Below are 19,854 nucleotides of genomic sequence, written 5' to 3'. Positions count from 1 at the left end.
CCTCCTTCTCAGTTCCACGCCATGTAGCAAAATATCCTGTTACAGAGCAGGCTTTGAGCAGCATAAGTGATGTTGACTGTAGTCCAAATCCTTACCCCCCGCTTCTGAAGCTCTCAACTCTCTCTAGGTTGTCTGTGCGTCTCCCATGAAGTAGACTGAGGAATTAGCTCCCAAAGGAAGCAGTGGAAGCCCCATCACTTGAATCTTTTAGAACTGATAGACAAAATGCTAGAAAATCTACTGTAAGGGAAAATTCTGCACAGGTTCGGAGGTGGGTTAGATGGGACTTAATAGGCCACGCCTGTTCCAGGTCATATGGTTCTCTGGAGATACGGCCTTAGAGATTCCCAGTGGGTTTAAATAGGAATAAACTGTTGGGGGTGATTTGGGAGGAAAGGTTGGTGCAGGAAGAAGGTCGCTGCTGTGACTTTCATTGATTTGATTAAAACTAATCTTAAACCTTCATCCATCTCAAGCTCTCCAGGCAGACTTAACACCTCACTGATAAGATACAGCGAGATGCAGGGCCCAGGGTGCCTTGCTGTGTCTGAGCTGCATTGCTAAGCTCTGCTCTTGCGCTGCACAAAGCCGCCTTTTGGGATTTCCCCTGATCTTTCAGGGGTGTAGAACTCCTTGTTAATTTATTGCTGAGCGACCACAATTCATCATTAGTGCTATTGCATATCATTAGCTGGCTTTAGCTATTAAACCCCATGCGAGGGGTGCCGTGGGAATTCTGAGAGAGGATGTCGTGAAAAGATTAAAAAGACAGGCGCACAGCGGAAAGGCTTTTTCCTAGTTAAGAACATGAAAGCCCCAGGAAGTGGTGAGAATGCTGGGGATGGACGTCGTGGCCTGGCCTCAGATACAAGGCAACGTTGGAAATCTACTAGTGCAAGGGCCAAAGTCTCTGGAGCTTTGTAATTTCCTCCATCCCTCTCCCAGCCTCTACCTCAGCCACTGTTTCAGCCCAGCCCAGCTCTGTCACCTTTTACTCTTACTCTGTTGGCTCTCACAAGTAACTAGAACAGAGCTAAGAGCAGTGTGGAGCCGGGTTAGTACTTGAACTGACAATCTTCAAGGAGCAACTACCTGCTGCAGAAACAGTGTTGGGGATTTTTTGACTGGGGTACTCTTCCCTTTGAGTCACTAGTGAACCTGTGTCCCAGAGTGGTGCTAAGCAGCACGGTGCTGCCAGTTTGGGGTGAGAGCCATTGTGATCACTAGTGATCATTCACGATCCCCTGGCACTTTTTGCAGAGACAAGAGTTTGTTGGGTAACATTTTCAACGGTGTCTAAATGACTTAGGCACGTCTGTAAATTTTACAAATTAAGCCTACAAATTCTGGCCAAATTTAAGTATGAATCATTTCCATCTTCCCCCTCTCACTAAATTCATCTGCCTTTTCATTGTGATTTGCTTTTTTCACTTTCGGTTCTTAGCTGTTCCATAATGTTGCTGTGTGCTGTTATGTCCCACACCAGAGTTGCAGCTTATCAGATTTGCATGAAGTGATCCTATGCATGGTTTGTGTAGCACTTACTTAGCCCTTGAGATGAAAGGCACTATAGGAACGTGCATTATTATTATTAATAGTATTAGTCATTACTTATGCTCTGGCTCTGAGTGCACTGGGATTTCTTAGCAGACTGGAGGATGGAAAAGTCTGTTTGCAAGCAGGCTGTAAAAATGTTCACCAGAACAATTCCTATGAGATTCCTGAATTGTGAAAGAAGCTGATTGTCTGTTTTTCTCTTGGGGCTCTGGATTGGAGTTGATGGGAAGCGAGTCAGCTCTGATGGTAGCTGCACCAGCTGGAATGGACGTACCACCTGTGTGGAATGTTTTGGAACTTCTAGACGATCAGTAGCATTCGCTTTAGCAGCTCATTGGTATGACCCTGCCTCACCTTGGCTCTCAGCTGTATCATGGATGCATTCACGGCCAAGAGAAATTTTGTGCAAAGTATTTCGCTCCAGGCAGAAGCGCCTTTTTAAAACAAAACCAGTGCACTCTTAGTCTGAGTATGGCTCTCGGAAAAGGCCCCAGAGGTGACGCTAGCCTTTGAAATGGGAGAGGGACTCATAATGCGATGCCCAGCAAAAAGCAGCAGAGGCCAAAGGTGGAAGTGATGTGGGATTCATGTTCTTAATGTGCACAACATTTACTGTAACCTCAGCCTTGAATTCGGCCTGCCTGCTGTCAGTTCCCAGCTATAAACAATGAGAACTTGAGGCTGTGTGAGACAGGGGGACAGGGAAGCCTACAAGGAAGGCGACATCTGGCTGTCGGATGTTGCAGGGGATGGCAGTGAATTAAATGCTACACGGAATTAAAGACCTATGTGTGGTATGTATCATTGGCTGAGCAGTGCGTTTCCAGTCGAGCCTCGCTAACGATACGTTCTTACCAGCTCTGTAGCACTTTACAAGGAAGGAAAAGAGCATTTTACATATAGGGAAACTGACGCCTAGAGAGGAAACATGACTTGCCCAAGATCACTCAGCATGTCAGTAACACAGCTGGGAGCAGAACTGCCAACCTGCTACTCTAACCACTGAACTGCACTGTCTCCCTGCTAGACCACAGGTGGCCATTTCTTCAGGTGTTCCATATGCTTATGTAGCGTGTCAGTGAATGGGCTGCATTTGGCGCTAGTTGTGTGTGTGATGTGGGTGGTATGTCTGTCTAGTACATAGGGGTGCCTTCACTTTTCCTGACAAGAAGTTTCATTCTGTGTTCCCCGTGATCTGCCTTTCAGGCTGACATGCAGAGCTGGGAGGAGCAGAGTCAAGGAGCCATCTACACCGTGGAGTACGCCTGCAGGTACAGCAGGGTGCTGGGAGAGCGCTGAAGTTTGCACTTCTCTGGGGCAACCGCTCTCCCTTTTTAAACCTGTGGTAAATCAAAGGCGCTAGCAAGGAGGCTCAGTTTGTTCTCTCCCCCGGTGATTTCACAGTACAGGTGTTTTCATCCCACTGTGGTGCCCAAGGTATTCCATGCTCCTGCTGGTCAGTGACGAGACGCTGTGTTCGTTAGTTTGGGGGTCAGTTGCTTGGCTCGATGATTGTGCCTTTCGGGGGAGGGGAAGTATTTTAAGAACTAAACGTAGCTCTTGTTTTCAAACCTGGCAGGTCAAAGCCAGGCACCTGCACACATGGTTCCTTCGATGAAGGGAGCTGCCTTCCAGAGAGGGTGAGCACCCTCCCCTCTTCTGGGCATTAATGGGAGCTGTGGGGGCTCAGCACCTCTCCAATCCAGCCACTAGTATTTAGGAGCCTAATTATGGATTCACTCTAGGCACCTCGACTTGGACATTTTGGCCTCTGATTTAAAATCCAGTCAACACCAAACGCTTCCATTTATGGGCGTTGCTTGGATGCTCTCACACACAAGATTCTGTAAGAGCTTCCTGCCCCCCACCCCCCATTCCACCAGCACAAGGCCCAGTTCATCCTTCCCATCCCAGGTGCCCAGGGGAGCCATTCGCACCACTGCAAAGTAAGTGTCATGCAGCAGAAACCAGAGTGGAGGCAGTTTGCACTCACTTGGCACTGGTGTAGGTTCAGGGCAGTGATGAACTGAGTCCACACCTGGCACTAACGGGCCCCATCTCAGCAGAGTCAGGCCTGAGGCACGCTGACAGCAGGCACGGCTCTCTGAAATGTTACTGTCAGGTCTAGTTCTTTTCATTGAGTCTGATGCAGCCTTTCTTCCTCGGCCGTTGCGGGCAATACAGACCTGCCAGTCTCTCCCAAGAAATCCACCCTTTAGCTAGTGTTTGAAGATGCAAAATGCCAAATGTAGCTGTAAATCCTCCTTAGCTATCCCCTCGCCGGCGTGCATGTATATTCTAAACCAGTGAAGCCCTCAAAGGTATTAACTGCATCCCCTGTTCCACCTGGTCTGTTTCAGCGCCATAAAGAACATGATGGACAGCAGTGTGTATTTTGAGAGCATCGACAGGCTGCTCAAGCATGCCATCGCTGTGAAGGATCAGCTGAATTCCGCTCAGGGCCGCAGGTAGCTCGGGAGTCTGACCCCCTGAATTCTGATAACTGCCCTACCGCTTTATAGGAAGGATTGTTCTGTGACTGCTGAAGGCTTCACTGGCTGTTATTCTGCAAACTACAGACAAGCCAAGCAGTTACACTTGTAATGTGACTCTGGGCGATTATTTAAAAGAATAAGCTCCTTGCCTTGCGGTGTAACTCTGGTTCACTTTACTTTGGGAAGAAAAGCCTCTTGTTTACAATGTTTCCTGCAAAATAACTTATTTCCCTATGTTTAAAGAAGGGGGGGACTTTTTGGCTAATATGTAGCATTTTTGTGCAGTGTTAAATATATTTGTAGCATGGCGAGGGCCATAATAATAAAATAATGTTTTAGTGCTGAGGACAGGAGTGTCTGACTAAGCAGGGTCTCCGCCTGGGTGGGAGACTGTTCACTAGGTCATTCGCGGGGCTCTGTCTGTGGATGGGATTTTACACTGGTCAGTGTAGCTGGAGGATGCATTTTGCTGTGTAGCACAAGGAAAGCAACTCCAGCATCTGCCAATAGATGGGCTGAGTCTAATATATTCAATCCATCGCCCCAAGAGCCTTAATGGCATGAGTGTCAGGGGTGTTGTGGGAATGAAACTCACGAATGCTGCTCCATAAACCTAACAGCCTTGAATTTCCTGTTGTGAGCACATGGCTAAAGCAGGCAGAATGCCCGGTTCTGTGCCAAGTGACTTTCTGTACTCGATGTTTGTGGCTACGAGCTCTCCTATTTTGCCATGTTGCTAACTTGCCTGGGGCTATGCCTAATTTGCACACAGTGGAACAAATTCCAACAGCTCTTGGAAGTGAGGCCACAGAGACTGTGGGTCTTGACATCCCAGGAGGCAGGTATAGGGGCCATGTAGCCTCCATCGGCTACCTCCCTGTATTAAAGATGGACGTGTCCAATGGGCACACTTGCCCCTACGCTGCACATGGAGGGCTCCAGGCTTAGAGGCTGTAGGTGAGGAAGCCCTGGTGCTTCAGGCTCCCCTGGATACCGTTGTCCTTATCTCCTGGTGGATGTGATTGTTTTCTTACAGCACTGCTGCCCTGCAAGCCCTGAATCCGCCAGCCAGTTCCTGATTTCAGACCAGACTGGCCTTCCTCTGCCTTTTTCATCCAGCCCAGGTCAGTGATCTCTTTGGCCAGATGGAAGGGCGAGAAATCTTCCACCCTTAAACTTTCCGGTCAGTCTGTGTGAGGTAGCTTAGAAGACTGTTCCCCTTTAAATGGAAAGACACTGCAGCAAAGGGCAGTGATATTGACTATGTCGGCGGGAAGTGGTGGTTAATTTTGGAATGCACATGTCCCAGATCCTCAAAGGTAGTTGGGACCCCAAAGACCTTCTTTAGACAGCATAAAGAAGTGGGATGGGAAAGGCCTGCACGCAGCTTGGCAGTTGGAGAGGGGTGTCGCTTACGTTTTGTTTTTCCATTGGAGCGACAACTTCATGTTTCTTTCCAATGGAAAGGAATTTAACAAGCAGGTGGTTTTCCCAGGGCTGGGAAGAAAGGGTCTTGAGGGGGTTGAGATCAGAAAACAGGTTGTTAGCCTGGCATTTTCTGAGAGTGGTGAATAACCCCGCACAATCACACCCCACTTTAACGAGAGAAACTCTGTATTTTAGCCATTGCTGTGTGCTCAGGAACACAGCGTGTTTTAATAGCGTGACGCTCAAGGTTTGTTAATCCAGCAGTGTGGTCTCCATCTCCACTCGCTCCCTGCAATGCCGCACCCATCGCTGTCCTAAAGCTAGCACACGAGTAACACAGCCAAGAGTCAGAATAAATCAATCACACTGCTGCTCTGGGGAGCCTGGAAGGAACCTTGCAGATGGCAGGGCAGGAAACATGGTTTTAAAAAAACCCTGATTTTACTTACTGCCAGTTCATTGTGCTTGGACTCCTGGTATAAAACACATGGAAATCGATGCATTGCTTGGAGACAGGTTTCAGAGCGGCAGCTGTGTTAGTCTGTAGCAGCAAAAACAACGAGGAGTCCTGAATAAAGACTGGGAGTGGTTGGGTCATTACAAAACCTAAACCTAATTTCTCCAGTACTAATTTCCCTCTACTGTTACTCACACCTTCTTGTCAACTGTCTGAAATGGGCCACTCTCATTACCACTTCAAAAGGTATTTTTCCTCCCTTGGTATCCTGCTGTCAATTGAATTGTCTCGTTAGACTGACCTCACACTTGGGAAGGCAACTCACATCTTTCATGTATTTATACCTGCTCCTGTATGTCCCACTCCATGCATCTGATGAAGTGGGTTCTAGCCCATGAAAGCTTATGCCCAAATAAATTTGTTAGTCTCGAAGGTGCCACAAGGACTCCTCGCTGGTTTTGGAAATCAATGGAGTTCTAACAGGGAAAGTCACCCAATGGTGAATCAGACTCCGTTTAAAGAACTGGGTGTGTCTCACGGTAACCAGCACCATCTGTTGTATTTTTATTTCCTATTGTGCATTTCTCTGTCTCGTACTAACCGCGCAGTTGCACCAAACAGGGCTCTTGTTTCACCTGCTCCGGCCCCGTCAATCCTAGCCCTGGCTGTATAACCACCAATCTCCTGGCATCCCCCACTGCACTGTCACCAGGATTATCCTTTTCAGTGGGGAAACCAGCAGTAGGGCCAGATGAACAAAGATCTTGTTTCCTTGCAAATGCCCTTTGTAGGCAATTAAAGACCAAGGAAAAGTGAATACAAAGGCTGGTGTTTACATGCAGGGCCGTGTTTCTGGCAGGCAGCAGCTGCCTGTGTTCAGGCACAGCGGTTCATGCTGGAGCAAAGGTTTTGCCACAGGAAGTGATCTTGTTGACTGAGTTGTGTCTGTGCCCAGTCCTGGAGGCAAGGCCAGGTCAGTGAGCAGCAGGCCCCTCTCTCTCTCTCCCACCTTCCAACCTCCTCTCTCTCAATCTAACTCTCCAGCTGCATCTTCTTTTACCCCTCCCAGCAGTGGCTAGTTTTTCCTCTCCGAGTGGAAGCAATCTCTGCTTCACCATAACATACAGCAGCTGTGTTGAGGAGCGAGTCTTCCATGTGAACTGTCTAAACCACCCTAGCGCTAGCTAAGGAATAAGGGGAGCAGGCTGGAGAGGGACCAGCGAGGACAAACACTTGGAGTGCAGAGGGGAACGGGGCTGCGGGAGAAGGCAGCACACAGGACGGCCGCTCTCCTATGGCTGATCCTGGCTGTTGGTTTTTTGCCCTCTTCTGACACGCAGCGAATGGCATTTTGCCGTGCGGAGCCAGTTCCCGTCTGCCCCTCCCAGCTCAGGCCGACCCGACCCGGCAGGGAAGGGCTGATGGGGACTTTGAAGTGCAGCTCTAATCAGACAAGTGACTCTACCACTCACCCCCACTCTCCGTCCTGCAGAGCTGTCATGGGCCCAGTTCTGTCTCCTGCATCACCTGAGTTTCCAGGGTAGGATCTTTACTCACAGGAGGGTGATGCAAGAGGCAGAATGCAGCAGGCTGTAGTTTTTCCAGAACCACCTTTCCAGCTCTAATTGCCCGCTACAATCATTAGGCTGGTTAACGGCAGCCCCAGCTAGGAAGGAGCTCTGATATAATCCTTCAGGCTTCAGGAGGAGTAAGATACAATTTTAAAACTCTGCACCCTTCTCAAGCCCCTCCATCTCAGTGCAGTCCAGGCAGGAGGGACACCAAGTCCCTTTTATTTGGGTGGGACAGTAGAGTTCCCCTCGCCCAATATCTGGTCGAGCTCCTGGGCAGGTATCTCAGCTGTTCAGGTGGGGACGGAGCGGAGAGTGGCCCATGTTAAGGGCTAAAGGGAGATGCAGATCTTGGCAGTGTTGGGATGAGACTTCCCCACTCCAGCCTTCACACCAAAGTTGAATCCTTCCCCGAGGCTGCTGGCTTCCGTGACAAAATATTCCTCATCTCCTGGGTGACGCTGTTCCAGGGCTTGCCCTGTACCTGCAGCAGGCCTGGCTCTGCCGACAGCGTCCTGTGTGTCCGGGGCAGGTTGCAGCAGTCCTTCTCAGCCAGTGGCCTATGGCTTCCTGGCAAGGTGAAGCTGCCTCTGGCTGGTGAGGCAAGGTGGGGCTTCTGCTCTATGTACGGTGGGTAGGAGAACTCTCGGTGGATCTCTGGCCGCGGGCGGGCTGCAGCCACGTTCTTGCTGTTGTTGAGGTCGCTAGCCGGGGTGTCGCTGCGCCGGGCGGAGTCGTTCTCGTAGAGGGTACGGCAGAGCTCAGACTGGCTGCGCCGGGAGGCTTGGGAGGCCCTGACGAAGGCGTGCATCACCGTGATCAGCAGGACGATGATCCCGGAGGACAGGATGCAGGCGCTGGTTATGCCGGTCTCGATTTCAAAGAGCAGCAGCATGTAGATGGAGAGAGCTGGAGGGGAAGGAGAGCAAGGCAGAGATAAGGCCAGTCGCCTGACACACGAGGGAAATGGGTCCTGGGCCCAGCCCACCTCTTGCGGCTGAGCAAGGGCCGAGCTGATAGGGAGGGACGTCCCATCTCAATTTGAGCAAAAGCAGTTTCCTTGGCTCTGCAACACTGCAACTGCCTCACAAGCCTGATTCCAGACTTCACGTACCCACAGGGCCCATTTCTGGGTGGGGAGGGGGTGTTTTCAAAGGCGCCCAAGTTTCCAGTCCTCAAAGGTATTTAGGTGCCTATCTCCCTTTTGGATCTGGGCCTAAGTGAGTTAGGAACATGAGTCCTGTTTACCTGGGTGCTTTGGAAAACCCCACTCATGGAGGCATGCACAGTACCCGTTCCTGAGGCTTAACCGGTGACTAATCCCTGTGTGCTCCGCTCTCCTGGTCTCGGTGTTTGCTTTTCCTTGTGCTGCTCTGCTCATTCTTTACCAGCAGCTGGTGCCTGGCTGTGCCCATGCTGCCTGTTAAATAGTTGGATTTAATTTTTTATTTTGAAATCTTAAAGGTGTCTGAATGCCCCACTCCTGAAAGAACTCCATTAACAGAGCCACAGCCTGGCCCCTGGAACCTGGCCTCCAGCTCATCAGAGATCCAGGAGGGGACTTTCCCTGGGTCTGGGTTATCCCACCCCCACAGCACTCGTACACCTTCCCTTGAAGCAGCTGGCAGCGGCCATAGTTGGAGACGGGAACCTAGGTTAGCTGGACCTTGCCTGATCCAGCCTGGCAATTCCTTTGCCCCTAGAGGCAGCGCGAGGGGGGTTCTCTGCAGTGCTGGTGCCTGGGGGGAGTTCTGGCTGTGCCACCTTGAGCCTCCAAGGTGCTCATCAGTGATGACATTTGCTAGTGAGCTCCCTGCTATTTTCTTGCAGCATTGGATGGCCTGGGTGTCAAGAGAGGATGCTGCCCACACGCCTTGTCTCTGGGGACGTGCAGGGATGAGAGCCGCCGACTCCTTTTAAAAGCTTCTGAAGCCAAAGCCACAAGTGACTAGCCACGCGTGGTGTATAAAGGCCCAGTGAAGGGCTGTGATCTCCGTGGGCAGATGTCATGGCCCTAGCTGGTGCCCGAGATCCCCCTAGCTCATTGACTAGTCACCCTGTTTGTGTCAAGCCAGGGGCTGGGTTTTGGGACTTGCCGGTTACAGCTGATCTTCCCTGCCACCCCTATGAGAGACTCCAGGGAGAACGGAGGTGTGCTGTCCCCACCAATCTCCGGGAGAAAGCCAGCACAGCGGAGAGGCATCATGGGGTGGGGGCTCTGTTTCTTGTGCCTTTGAATCCCTCCCTACAGGGCTTGTGCTGCAGCTTCTGCATAAAACAAGTGGCAGAACATTAAAGTATCTCAAAAACCAGGTCACAAGAAAGTCTTTTAAAACTACTTGCTATTGTCCCTCTCCCCCCACCCCCGAATCCCAAAACACCACAGCCGCCTTCTGCGCCTTTCTCAGTGTTATGGCCTCGTCAAAGGGAGAAACTGAGGCAGAGAGAAGCTAAGTGTCTTGGCCAAGATTGCACAGCAGGTCCGGCTGTGGCCCCTGTTAGTGCAGGATCTGAGCGCCTCACAACCTCCCGTGAGCCAGAACAGGACTCTTATCCCTGCTCTACAGATAGGAACTGGGTCCCAGAGAGATGAAAACCCAGCTCCTCAAAGGTAGTTAGGCACCTAATCCCCCTTGTGTTCCCTGATCTGGCGTAAGTGACTAGCCCAAGGTCACGCAGGGAGCCTCCGGCACAGCAGGGAATTGAAGCCAGCTGGCCCTAGTCCTGGCACAGCCCTGGCTGGTGTCATGCTCAGGGGTGCTTGGCTGAAGGGCTCGCCAGAAGTTACGCTGCAGCCAGGCTGCAAACAGGATTCCGGTCCCACCACTGCAGGAATAAACCTGGACTCAGGAACCTGGTGACACCGGCTGGGAAACAAGCGATCAGTGCAGCCTGACCTATAGATAGATGTTCAGCAACCTACAAAGCACCAGGGGAGGCAGGGGCCTGAGCATCCTAGATGAAATGCGTGGGGTCTAGCCCTCCCTCCCGGCGGAATGAGATCCTGGCGCTTGCAGAGAAATGAAAATCCCCCCTTGCCTGCTAAATAGACGGAAACACCGCAGCAGAACAAGCCAATGGCAACATGCCGAATCATGCGGCTGTCCAACAGGAACCAGTCAGCTCTGCAAAACAAGAGAGAGAAACACTTCAGTGGGAGGTTTTCAGTGGTAAAATAGAGCAATGTCTAGTGATGCCCACTGCCTTGATCCCAGTGCAGTATCATTTTAATCTGATCAGAGAGATCCCTAGCAGAGGCCTTTCCTGGACCTACAAGGGGATTGACTGTCACCTAGTGACCCTAAGATCTTATATTCTCTGAGTCTCCATAAAGCAGCGCAGAGCTGCTATGCTAAGGCCCCAGTATTCAAATCGATCTAAGAGACTGGGATTTGGATCTAGTTTGATGGCCCAGGCTCGGGGTTTCTACACACAGTAAAGCTCCTCAGTCCAAAATCGGGACTTGGGGTGAAAAGTGCATTCGCTGCAAGTTCTAGAGCGTCTCAGAGATGCCGAGGTGCGTTTTAAGCCCTAACCTTGCCTCCTAGGGAGCCGAATTCTCCCCTCAGCAATGTGCATGGGGCTGTCTACTCCGGTCTCTGCAAGCACAGAATGCTGATGTCGCTGGAAGCGTCACGCGTGCAGGGGGAGCCAAGTCCCTAATCCCAGATCTGCTGTGCAGCTCTAAGAGGAGAGGATTGCCTGGGCCGTTGTTCTACTGCGGTGGGGCAAGGTTGTCTCCATTTCAATATCTTTCCTTCCTGTTCCCCCACTCACTGTTTTGTTGGCTGAGAAATGAAAACCAAAGCGAGACAATCCCCAGTTGACAAACGAGCCCATGCGCCGTTAGCTCTGCTTGAGGTTCAGCCAGCCAGCAGGGGGAGCCCAAATTCACCCCCACTTTTCCAAACACTGATGATGCAGCTACAGAAAAGGAGCGAACAAAGAGCTGTTTTTGCTCAGCTCTGTAGTTCGGCAAGGAGGGAGATAAACCTAAAGAGGCTGCAAGCTGGAAAAGAGGGCAAAGGTGGTGGGAGAGGGAAATATTTCAACGCTTCTTAAAGACTGTTGAAGAAACAAAGCCAAGAGAAAAGATGATGCGTGTTAGTCCATAAGTCTGTCGCCCTTTAAAAGCATGAAAGGGTGAAGTGCTGCTGCAGTGAACTAAACAACGCCAGGTTGCAGTTTCATCCTCGGTGCTGAATTGCTTAGCTCAGCTCAGATCCTAGCCGTGTTCATTTAGATGCACATTTTGGAAGGGGTTGGCCACCTTTTTGAACAGTGCATAAAACTTCAAAGATCAGCTCCTCTCTAGGCATGTATTCCATGCCCCTCCCGGTAGTGTCTGAGCCCTTCTGCTTGATAGATTCAGCTTGTTCCAGTTGTGACACTGGATGGTTTCTGCAAGTGCACAGACTCCCTTGAGACTTGCCAGCAGCCCTGCCACTAGATGCGAGCAAGCAGGCATTCAATAGCTGTTCTTGTCCACCCTGTGAAAGCTGCTTGAGATTTTTTGTTCTCTTCATTACAGCTGAGGTGACCTACAGAACCTCAGCGCTCCACTTATGGGACTTCATGGGCCATTATCACCGAAGGAAGCCGGCACGCCAGCCTCTTGTTAATTGTGAGAGTGGAACATAGTCATGAAAGGAGGTGACACAATGGGAAAAGGACACAAAGTGCTGTAGGATTAAGTGTGGTTAAAGGTTGTGATTGAAAGATGCTGCAGCACAACTGTCTCTGTAGGAGACAAGGAAAGGATTGTGTAGCTCATCCAGGAGAGAGAGGCGGCGGATTGTGATGTTGGAATGATTGACACAGGGAGGGGTTTTCACATTGCTGAGCGGGATGGGTTGGCAACCCCTGGGGAGCGGCACTCTGTTCTGAGCAGTACACGCACACAAACCCCACAATGCGTGCAGTGGCCTGGACACTGAGGAATTGCCCCAGGAGTTGAAGGGCAGTTCAGTCTCCTGCCTCAAAAACTGGTGGCAAAGGGGCCAGTTAGTGCTGATGGTGGCAGTTCTTTTTGTAATGTGGACCTCTGTCCATTGGGAATTGACTTGAGACCTAACAACTCGTGACATGGAAGAGCCACTGAATTGCCTTCAGCCAGGAACGAGTTTGGGTCTTTTTGTTTTGAAGTGAGCGAGTGTCTTTCCTAACCTTCTCCCTCCATCACGTCTCCCTAGGGAGAGCTTTAGCAAGGACTTGGGAGGGTCAGTGAGATCAGGTGCTGGGAAAACGCTACCCAGGAGAGTTTGATCTCTGGTACTCAGCCCTGCTGGTTCAGAAGGGCTGGTCAGCCTATGGGGTGTGTGTGGGAATCCTCTGTACTGACACACACACACCCCCAGTCTGAGAAAGCAGAAGAATAACAGCTTTGCTTGCATCTGGAGTAACTGCATAAGGAACAAGCGAGAGGGAAGGGACTTTAACTGCGCTCTCTAGCCACCAGCTGATGAAAGCAGTGATAAGTCCACCTGAGGACCAGCCACCTGATAGGCAACACCACCGATGCTCTGGCCAGCGTGACCAAAATGGCACTATACTTTTCTGTGGAATCTGGCTACCTAGGGTTTGCGGGCATGAAAAAGGCAATGGGGGAAAGCCTCCAAACACTGTCCCTAGAACGGCCCCTGTAGGGAACGGCCCTTCCCCTGCCTGGGAGGTTACAAGGTGGATGAGATGGAGGCCACAGGATCTTGTCTATGCCGAATTCCTGGGATGTCTGGGCCTGCCTAGTGCTGGGAGTTTGCAGTCAGGAGCTGTTAATAGAACTTGGAAGGGCTCCTGCTCCTCGTTCATTGTCGGGGAAGAGAAGCCACTTTGTTTTATTAATTACATGATTTGGGGGATTAGTGGGGGGGAGAACAGCCTTTGTTTCGAGCAGGCTGAGGCTATTGAGTGCGGAGCAGTAATGCAGCGTGACAGGCCCAACGTGGGAAAGCCTGCTGCTACGTGAGCAGATCCCCTAATGAAGCCAGAGCCCCGGCTCCTCTTGGGGGATAGGGCTGTCCCCCAGAGGTGGGGATGGGCAGGATGAAAACACAAGCTCCAACATGGGGAGACAATAGCAAATTGCATGTCAATGGGGGCAGAGGGGCTGTGAGAATTAACCCTTCATGGGCTGGCATTTTTAGACCATAACAGCACTTTCCACTTTAGGATCTCAAAGCAATTTGCAAACATACATTATTTGAGTGTCACAACCCTGCCCCCCCCCAGGGGTATAACCCCCACATTACAGATGGGGAGACTGAAGCACAGAGAAGTGACATGACTTGCTCAGGATCACCCAGCACGAGGGGCAGAGAGAACAGGACCCAGGAGTCCTGATTCCAAGGCCCCTGCTCTAACCACGCTGCCTCCCATCAGTCCTCCAGTCCACTCAGCTCTCAAGGGACGCCCATGCCCTCAGCAGCAGAAGGGTGAAGCAGTAACAGCCCCTCGCCTTGCTTAAGAAGTGCGGGGTTGGGGGGGGGAGCTAATTTAAGAGAAACTATTTAAATCAAATTGGTTGTGGGGGGCTTTCCTGGAGCCTGGCCCAGCGTCAGCAAGGTGCATGGCCCAAGCACTGCGATTGGATTGGAGGATGGATCTAAATCCCAGGTCACCACCTCTGGTGCATTGGCTCCAGCTGTCTCATAGGTGGGAAGCCCTTTGCTGAATGGCATCATCATACTTTCCTCCCCCCCTCCCCCCCCCGTTCTTTTGCCCTCGTGGGCTCAGAATAAATTACTGACAATGAAGAGAACCTGGGACATTCTCAGCTTTTATAGAGGGAAATCCAGAACCTTTCTGTAATCTGGTGTTAGAAGCAGGCTGGGTCCGGCTAGACGGGTCACAGAAACATCCTCTGAATTTCTGAGCTCTTTAATCACATCAGTTAATTAAGTCTCTCACCCCACCTGTGAGACAGAGAATTACTGTCCCAGTTCCACAAACAGGGGAAACTGAGGCACAGAGAGGTGAAGTAGCTTGCTCCAGAGCCACAGGGTGATTCAGTGGCAGGGTTAAAAATAGAACCCAGGAGTCCTGATTCCCAGTTTGCTGAGCTGGGATGGGTCTCTGCAGCTTGGGTCTGTTTCATTTCCCCTCACAGCAAGACCACTGTCTGCAGCTGAAGAGAATGATTCTGCCCTGTGGGGACAAGGGATCAGGTGAGTGCCTGATTCCATTATCTGAGGCCTTGCCTTCAGATGCTTAACCCTGTGCAAGATGCACCTGCAGTTAGCTAGGGCTCCCCTCCCCTCCCAGCCCTTCCTGAGTGGGTGCATTCGGTCTCCCCTACGCAGGAACAAGGCAGAGAGCTATGGCTGGCAAGCTCAGAGCTTAACAAGGAACAGAAACTGGAGCAATTGGGACTGGAGCTGGTGAGGGGTAGGAGAACCCCCCCCAATGCCCTAGCAGGGTTCAAATGGCAACTCTTGCTGGCAGAGTGGGGCAGCAGGCAGCCTGTGTCACCAGAACGGCCTGTGACTGCAGCAAACCAACCAAATGGGGTGGTGAGGTACCAGCTCTGCTCAGACCCAAAGGCTCTTGCCTACTGTGCCCAAGACATGAGCAGCCGTGTTCAGCCCTGCTTCCTTCTCCCACCAGCACACTAGATAGAAACTCATCCTGTCAGCCAGCGCTGGGTTCCGACTACCCTGCAACCATCTCTCTCACTTTAATGGGAGCTCTTTGCACTAGGCTGTATACTTCACTGGTAGCCCTAGAATAAAGACGTGCTTCTTCTGGAGCATCCAAGGGTCTTCACAAACATGGATTAACTGAACCTTGCCACGTGCGTGGGAGGAAGCTGATAGGGTTCTTTAGCTCTCTGAGATGAGGCCCAGAAAGGGGACGTGACTTGCCCAGGGTCACATGGTCAGTCAGTGGCAGAGCTGGGAGTAGAATCCAGGAGTCCAGAGTCTCCATCTCCTCTAGCCACTAGTGACATTCCATCCCTGTAAGCAAGGATCAAATTGCTTCAGGAACATTTTGGTGTGATTAATAGATTTTAAAGCCAGAAGGGACTGCTAGGATCATTGAGTCTGGCCTCCTGACAGCACAGGCCAGAGAATTTCACTCATCAGACTTTTTTTTGCATCAGGCCCATAACTTCTGGTTGAGCTAGAGCATCTGTTTTAGAAAGACAGCCAGTCCCCAAGTCATGGAGACTCCACCACATCTGGAGGTGTAGGGAAGCTGTTTCAATGGTTCAGTGAAGGTAGGATAAGAAATAATGGGCTTCATCTGCAGCAAGGGAGGTTTGGGTTAGGTAATAGGGACAAACTTTCTAGCTATGAGGGTAGTTAAGCTCTGGAACAGGTTTCCAAGGGAGATTGTGGAATCCCCGTCATTGGAGATTTTTTAGAACAGGTTAGACCACGGATGGTCTCGGGTTACTTGGTTCTGCCTCAGTGCAGGGGGCTGGATTTGATGATCTCTCGAAGCCCCTTCCAGCCCGACATTTGTATGTTTCTAAGATTACCCACACTGTACAAATTGGGCACCTTATTCCTAATCTGAAGTTATTCAGCTTCCAGCCACTGGATCTTGTTCTGCCTTTGCTAGAGTCAAGACCCTTCTGCTATCAGAAATCTTCCCATTATAGATTCTGATCAATTCACCTCAACCTCCTCTTTGGTAAACTGGACTTCTTTTGTCTCTCTCTGGGAGGCAGGTTTTTCAGACCTTGTATTGTTCTTGTAGCTCTTTTCTGAACCCTTTCCAACTTACTCCCTAAAGAGCGGACACCAGAACCGCTCTCGTCAATGCCATACCCAAGGGTCAGAACATCTGCCTACATCCACTCAACGTTCTCATGCGTTTACATTCTAGGACTGTACTTGCTCTCCTACCCACCACATTGCATTGCAAGCTCATGTTCAGTTGGTTATTTGCCCTGACCTCTAAATCCATTAATGAATCACTGCTTTTCAAAATACAGCCCCCAATCCTGGAAGTGGGACCGGCATTCTCCACACCTAGATGTATGCCCTTGCATTTAGCTATCTAATTAGCTGATTGACCTGTTCCAGTTTTAATGGGGGATTTCAAAGGTGAATTGCAGAGCTTTGAGAATAAATAAAACTTTTAAGAGCTGAACTCAGTATTAGGTGCTGGGTCAAATTTACAGTTGGTCGGGAATTTTGCCATCAATGATTTTTCCAATGGAAAAATGTGATTGCTGCAAAATCAGACTTTTCAACAGGAAAATTTTGGTTTTGCAGAAGTGATTCAGTTTTCTGTTGGGAAAGTCAAATTAAGTTTTGGTTTGGGTTGGACCCAAACTGAAATATTTTTGGATTGTTGAACTGACCCAAAACGTTTAGTTTTTCATCAGTTCAACATTAAACTGTATTTCCCTATTGTGCATGTTGCCTTATGCACGTTGTAATTTGGGTCCCATTGTTTGCTATGGGCTGGACTCCCTGGTCCAACTACATATTCCACGATGTAATGCAGGTTTCCCTCCAACTCAGCAGTATGGTCCAGCACAAGTCATGTGGCTGCAGGCGCAGGCTGGGAGATGTAATCTAGCAAGGGAGCCTGGCCCACAGGGCAGAGTGGAGCCATGTGGCTTCTGAACTACAACTCCCATGAGGCAATGTGCCCCCACACAGAAATGAAGTTTAACGTTCATCAGACTCCAGGTGTAACAATCCACAACAAAACATTTTGATTCGAGAAAGGTCAGTGTTTCATTTTGATTGGAAAGGCCAAAACAAAATATTTTGTCATTTTCAAATTGCCCTTTTTTGAAATTCTTCATTCCACGAAAAATGTAGATGTTTAACATTTTGTCTCGCTGTAGGATGAAAACAAAATGTTGAAATATTGGAATTTCCCGCAGGATGGAAATTCTGAATTTCACTCATCTCTAGTCCAATTGATCCCTAGTGTGAATCCACTGAAGTCTGTGGCATTAGTTACACCGAGGGGCCTGTACGTGCGGATGTCATCTGACGCTGATAAATTTTCAGACCAAATATTTGCAAATCGCTTTCCCTTTTTACTTCCCACCCAAGGTGAGGTGCGTGTGCTTGGCCAAAACCAGCCCTGCATCAACCGTGCAGGGGAAGCAGTGAACCCAGGCAGGGTTCCTGGCAGGCGAAGGAAAGAGGCAGTGTTCAGAAATGTTTTTGCAGATGTAAATGTGCTGGCAGTTATTAAATCAACATGTGTCTCTGGGTTAATGATTTGGGGTCTTGAGTCATATTCCTGTGCAGGTCACCTTTAAAACCACCCAGACGCCAATCAAGAGAATCCAGCTTGCCAAGTCCTAAAAGGAGGAGGGGCGGGGGGACGACTTGTAAGCACTGCAAATAAGGACAGAATTTTGGGCCAGATCTCCAGCTGGGGTAAAGAGATGCAGGATCTGGCCAGCTGACCTTCTTTTCTGACTTTGCACGTCCTATTATAGAATCTGCTAAGTATCTGGGATGCTAATGAATTGCAGCGTTAGTTGTGGGTGTGAGGTGGGGGGAGGAGGAGGGATATTAACCCTAAAAGATCTTCTGTGTCAGTGTGGTTTTGAAGCTGTGGTGCCTGGAGAGCTGGTTGAGCTCCCCTATTGTCCAGCTGCTTCTGCAGGTGCCCAGGCTCTTCACTGCGAGTGAGCCAGCCACAGCAGCTAGAAACACAGAAGAGGAGCTAAAGTGAGCCACTGCTAGCAGTCAGTGGGCCTGGGACTACCAGCCACCCCTGGCAATCAGGACTCCGGGGTTCTCTGCCACTCTGTGACCTTAGGGCATGCCGTTTAATCTCAGTGCCTCCCTTTCTCTACAGAACAGCTCTAATAGCATTTAGGCTCTTGGATGCCTTGGTTCATTGATGTGCTAAAAGTGCTTTGAGCTCCTCAGGTGGACAGCACTACAGAAGGTTAAAATAGCCAGTGCTCAGCTAATGTATTGCCCCCTCCCGTAGTCTACAAGGGATGGATTGTGTGTGCTAATGTCTCCTCTAGCTGCCTGCTGATGCTCCAGTGCTGTATCTCTCAGGCAAGCATTGCTGGCTAAAGACTGGATTATGTATTTCAAGCAAGATCCTCAGCTGGTTTCAGTTGGCATCCCTCCACTGAAGTCAACGGAGTGACACTAATGTGCACCAGCTGAGCATCTGGCCCTGGGTATTTATGCAAGTGTTGGGGGAGTTAAATACTGTGTTAATGTAACCAGATGTAAAGGCAGCTGTACATTTGCTCTGGTAGTCAATAAAAGTGGCTAAGCACAAGTACACACACATGGTATTAAATGGGTTACAGTCCACAGCCAGACACTCAGAAGATGAATGTTGGCATAGTCAGGTAGCTAATAATGATGCTAAGCAACATAGCTCATCCAGGGGCTTATCTGGCCCCCATCTGTATGCTCTCCTATGTGGCAGAGCAGAGCTGGGATCCCCGTTATCAAGTGGGGAAACTGAGGCAAAGCTCCAGTGACTTGCCCAGGGTGTCAGTGTCAGAGCAGGGAGTTGGAACCCAGGGCTCCGGAGTCCCGGGCCAGGGAATCAGACAGGGAATGGGAACCGCATGGGTGGATTCTGGGCAAGTGGGAGACAGCAGAGTGCCAGGACTGGCTCAGCTGAAAGGTGGGACTTTGCACCAGGCAGGAGTTGCATGAAGCTGCAGAGGAGGCTGGTGCAATGGGTGGAGCAGGGAGATCTCCCATTTCCCCCTTGCCAAGGGAGGTCTTGAACTTATCTGAGTCCTCCTGCCCCTCCTCTCTGCACACTTATCCCGGGCAATCTGGGAGCCTTTAAACAGCCCCCAGCAGGTCAGCTCCTCCGGGGGTTCCACATGCAGAGTTCCCCGGGGGCAGGGGGCTGGCACGGGGAGGGTGACCATGCAGACCCCGGCCCTCGAGCGCCAGGGGTTCAATTCCTCCGGAAGCCACAGGCTCTGTGCACAGAGTTCCCCCGGCAGGAGACAGAGCCCTGGGGCCTGGCCCCAAGATGCTCCCCGGCCCCCTGGCCCCTTTCCCTTCCAGCACCAGGGGGACTGGGAGCATCCCAGGATGCCCCGGCCGGAGCATCCTCCCCTGCTCACCTGTCCGGCTCCGCGGCTCCCCGGCACGCCTCGGCGCTGAAGTAGCTGTGCAGGAGGCAGAGCAGGAGGCAGCTGACGTTGAGCACCAGGCACAGGGCGGCCAGCACGGCCGAGACCGGCAGCAGCACCCCGGCCACCCGCTCCGAGACGGCGCTGGGGGGGCCGGCCCGGGCCCGGCCCGCCTGCAGCTGGAAGATGAGGATGGAGGCGAGCACCGCCATGAGGGCCGCCAGCGTGCCGAAGAGCAGCAGCACGGCCAGGGAGCGCTGGGTGTAGGCGGAGGGCATCGCGGGGAGCAGGGCTCGGGGG

General features: G+C 51.0%; 2 protein-coding genes across 4 annotated transcripts in view; one reads left to right on the top strand and one right to left on the bottom strand.

Annotated features, from left to right (window-relative positions):
• Positions 1 to 9,820, top strand: part of BORCS8 (BLOC-1 related complex subunit 8) — an 18,040-nt gene extending 8,220 nt beyond the window's left edge. Inside the window, exons 3-6 of one of the 3 annotated variants that reach the window (XM_044998735.1) lie at positions 2,764 to 2,828; positions 3,918 to 4,025; positions 5,089 to 5,176; positions 9,339 to 9,820. In XM_044998735.1, the coding sequence (XP_044854670.1) occupies positions 2,764 to 2,828; positions 3,918 to 4,025; positions 5,089 to 5,131 (216 nt within the window). In that variant the 3' untranslated portion in view covers positions 5,132 to 5,176; positions 9,339 to 9,820. Of the gene's footprint in view, positions 1 to 2,763; positions 2,829 to 3,917; positions 4,026 to 5,088; positions 5,236 to 8,972; positions 9,313 to 9,338 lie in introns of those variants that run through there. The other 2 variants (XM_044998736.1, XR_006575219.1) reach the window with 2 other exon arrangements.
• On the bottom strand, positions 6,287 to 19,832 carry TMEM221 (transmembrane protein 221). Its single transcript, XM_044998737.1, has 3 exons — positions 19,546 to 19,832; positions 10,548 to 10,633; positions 6,287 to 8,417 (listed from the first exon to the last, which is right to left on the bottom strand). The coding sequence occupies exons 1-3, from the start codon at positions 19,830 to 19,832 to the stop codon at positions 7,897 to 7,899; spliced, it is 894 nt and encodes a 297-aa protein (XP_044854672.1). The 3' UTR covers positions 6,287 to 7,896.
• Between the last annotated feature and the right edge of the window lie 22 nt (positions 19,833 to 19,854).

The sequence above is a fragment of the Mauremys mutica genome, chromosome 24, assembly GCF_020497125.1.
Source record: "Mauremys mutica isolate MM-2020 ecotype Southern chromosome 24, ASM2049712v1, whole genome shotgun sequence".
NCBI lineage: Eukaryota > Metazoa > Chordata > Testudines > Geoemydidae > Mauremys > Mauremys mutica.
Note: the sequence above shows the minus strand (reverse complement) of the source record. Positions and strands in the feature narration are given on the sequence as shown.

What these genes read in the sequence shown, in the direction of transcription:
- TMEM221 (XM_044998737.1), bottom strand. Translation starts at nt 19,832, where the DNA reads ATGCCCTCCGCCTACACCCAGCGCTCCCTGGCCGTGCTGCTGCTCTTC. An exon ending in GGAGCCGCGGAGCCGGACAG is followed by an intron (nt 10,634 to 19,545) that starts GTGAGCAGGGGA and finishes CTTGTTTTGCAG; the next exon opens with AGCTGACTGGTTCCTGTTGG. An exon ending in TGTTTCCGTCTATTTAGCAG is followed by an intron (nt 8,418 to 10,547) that starts GCAAGGGGGGAT and finishes CTTCCCCTCCAG; the next exon opens with CTCTCTCCATCTACATGCTG.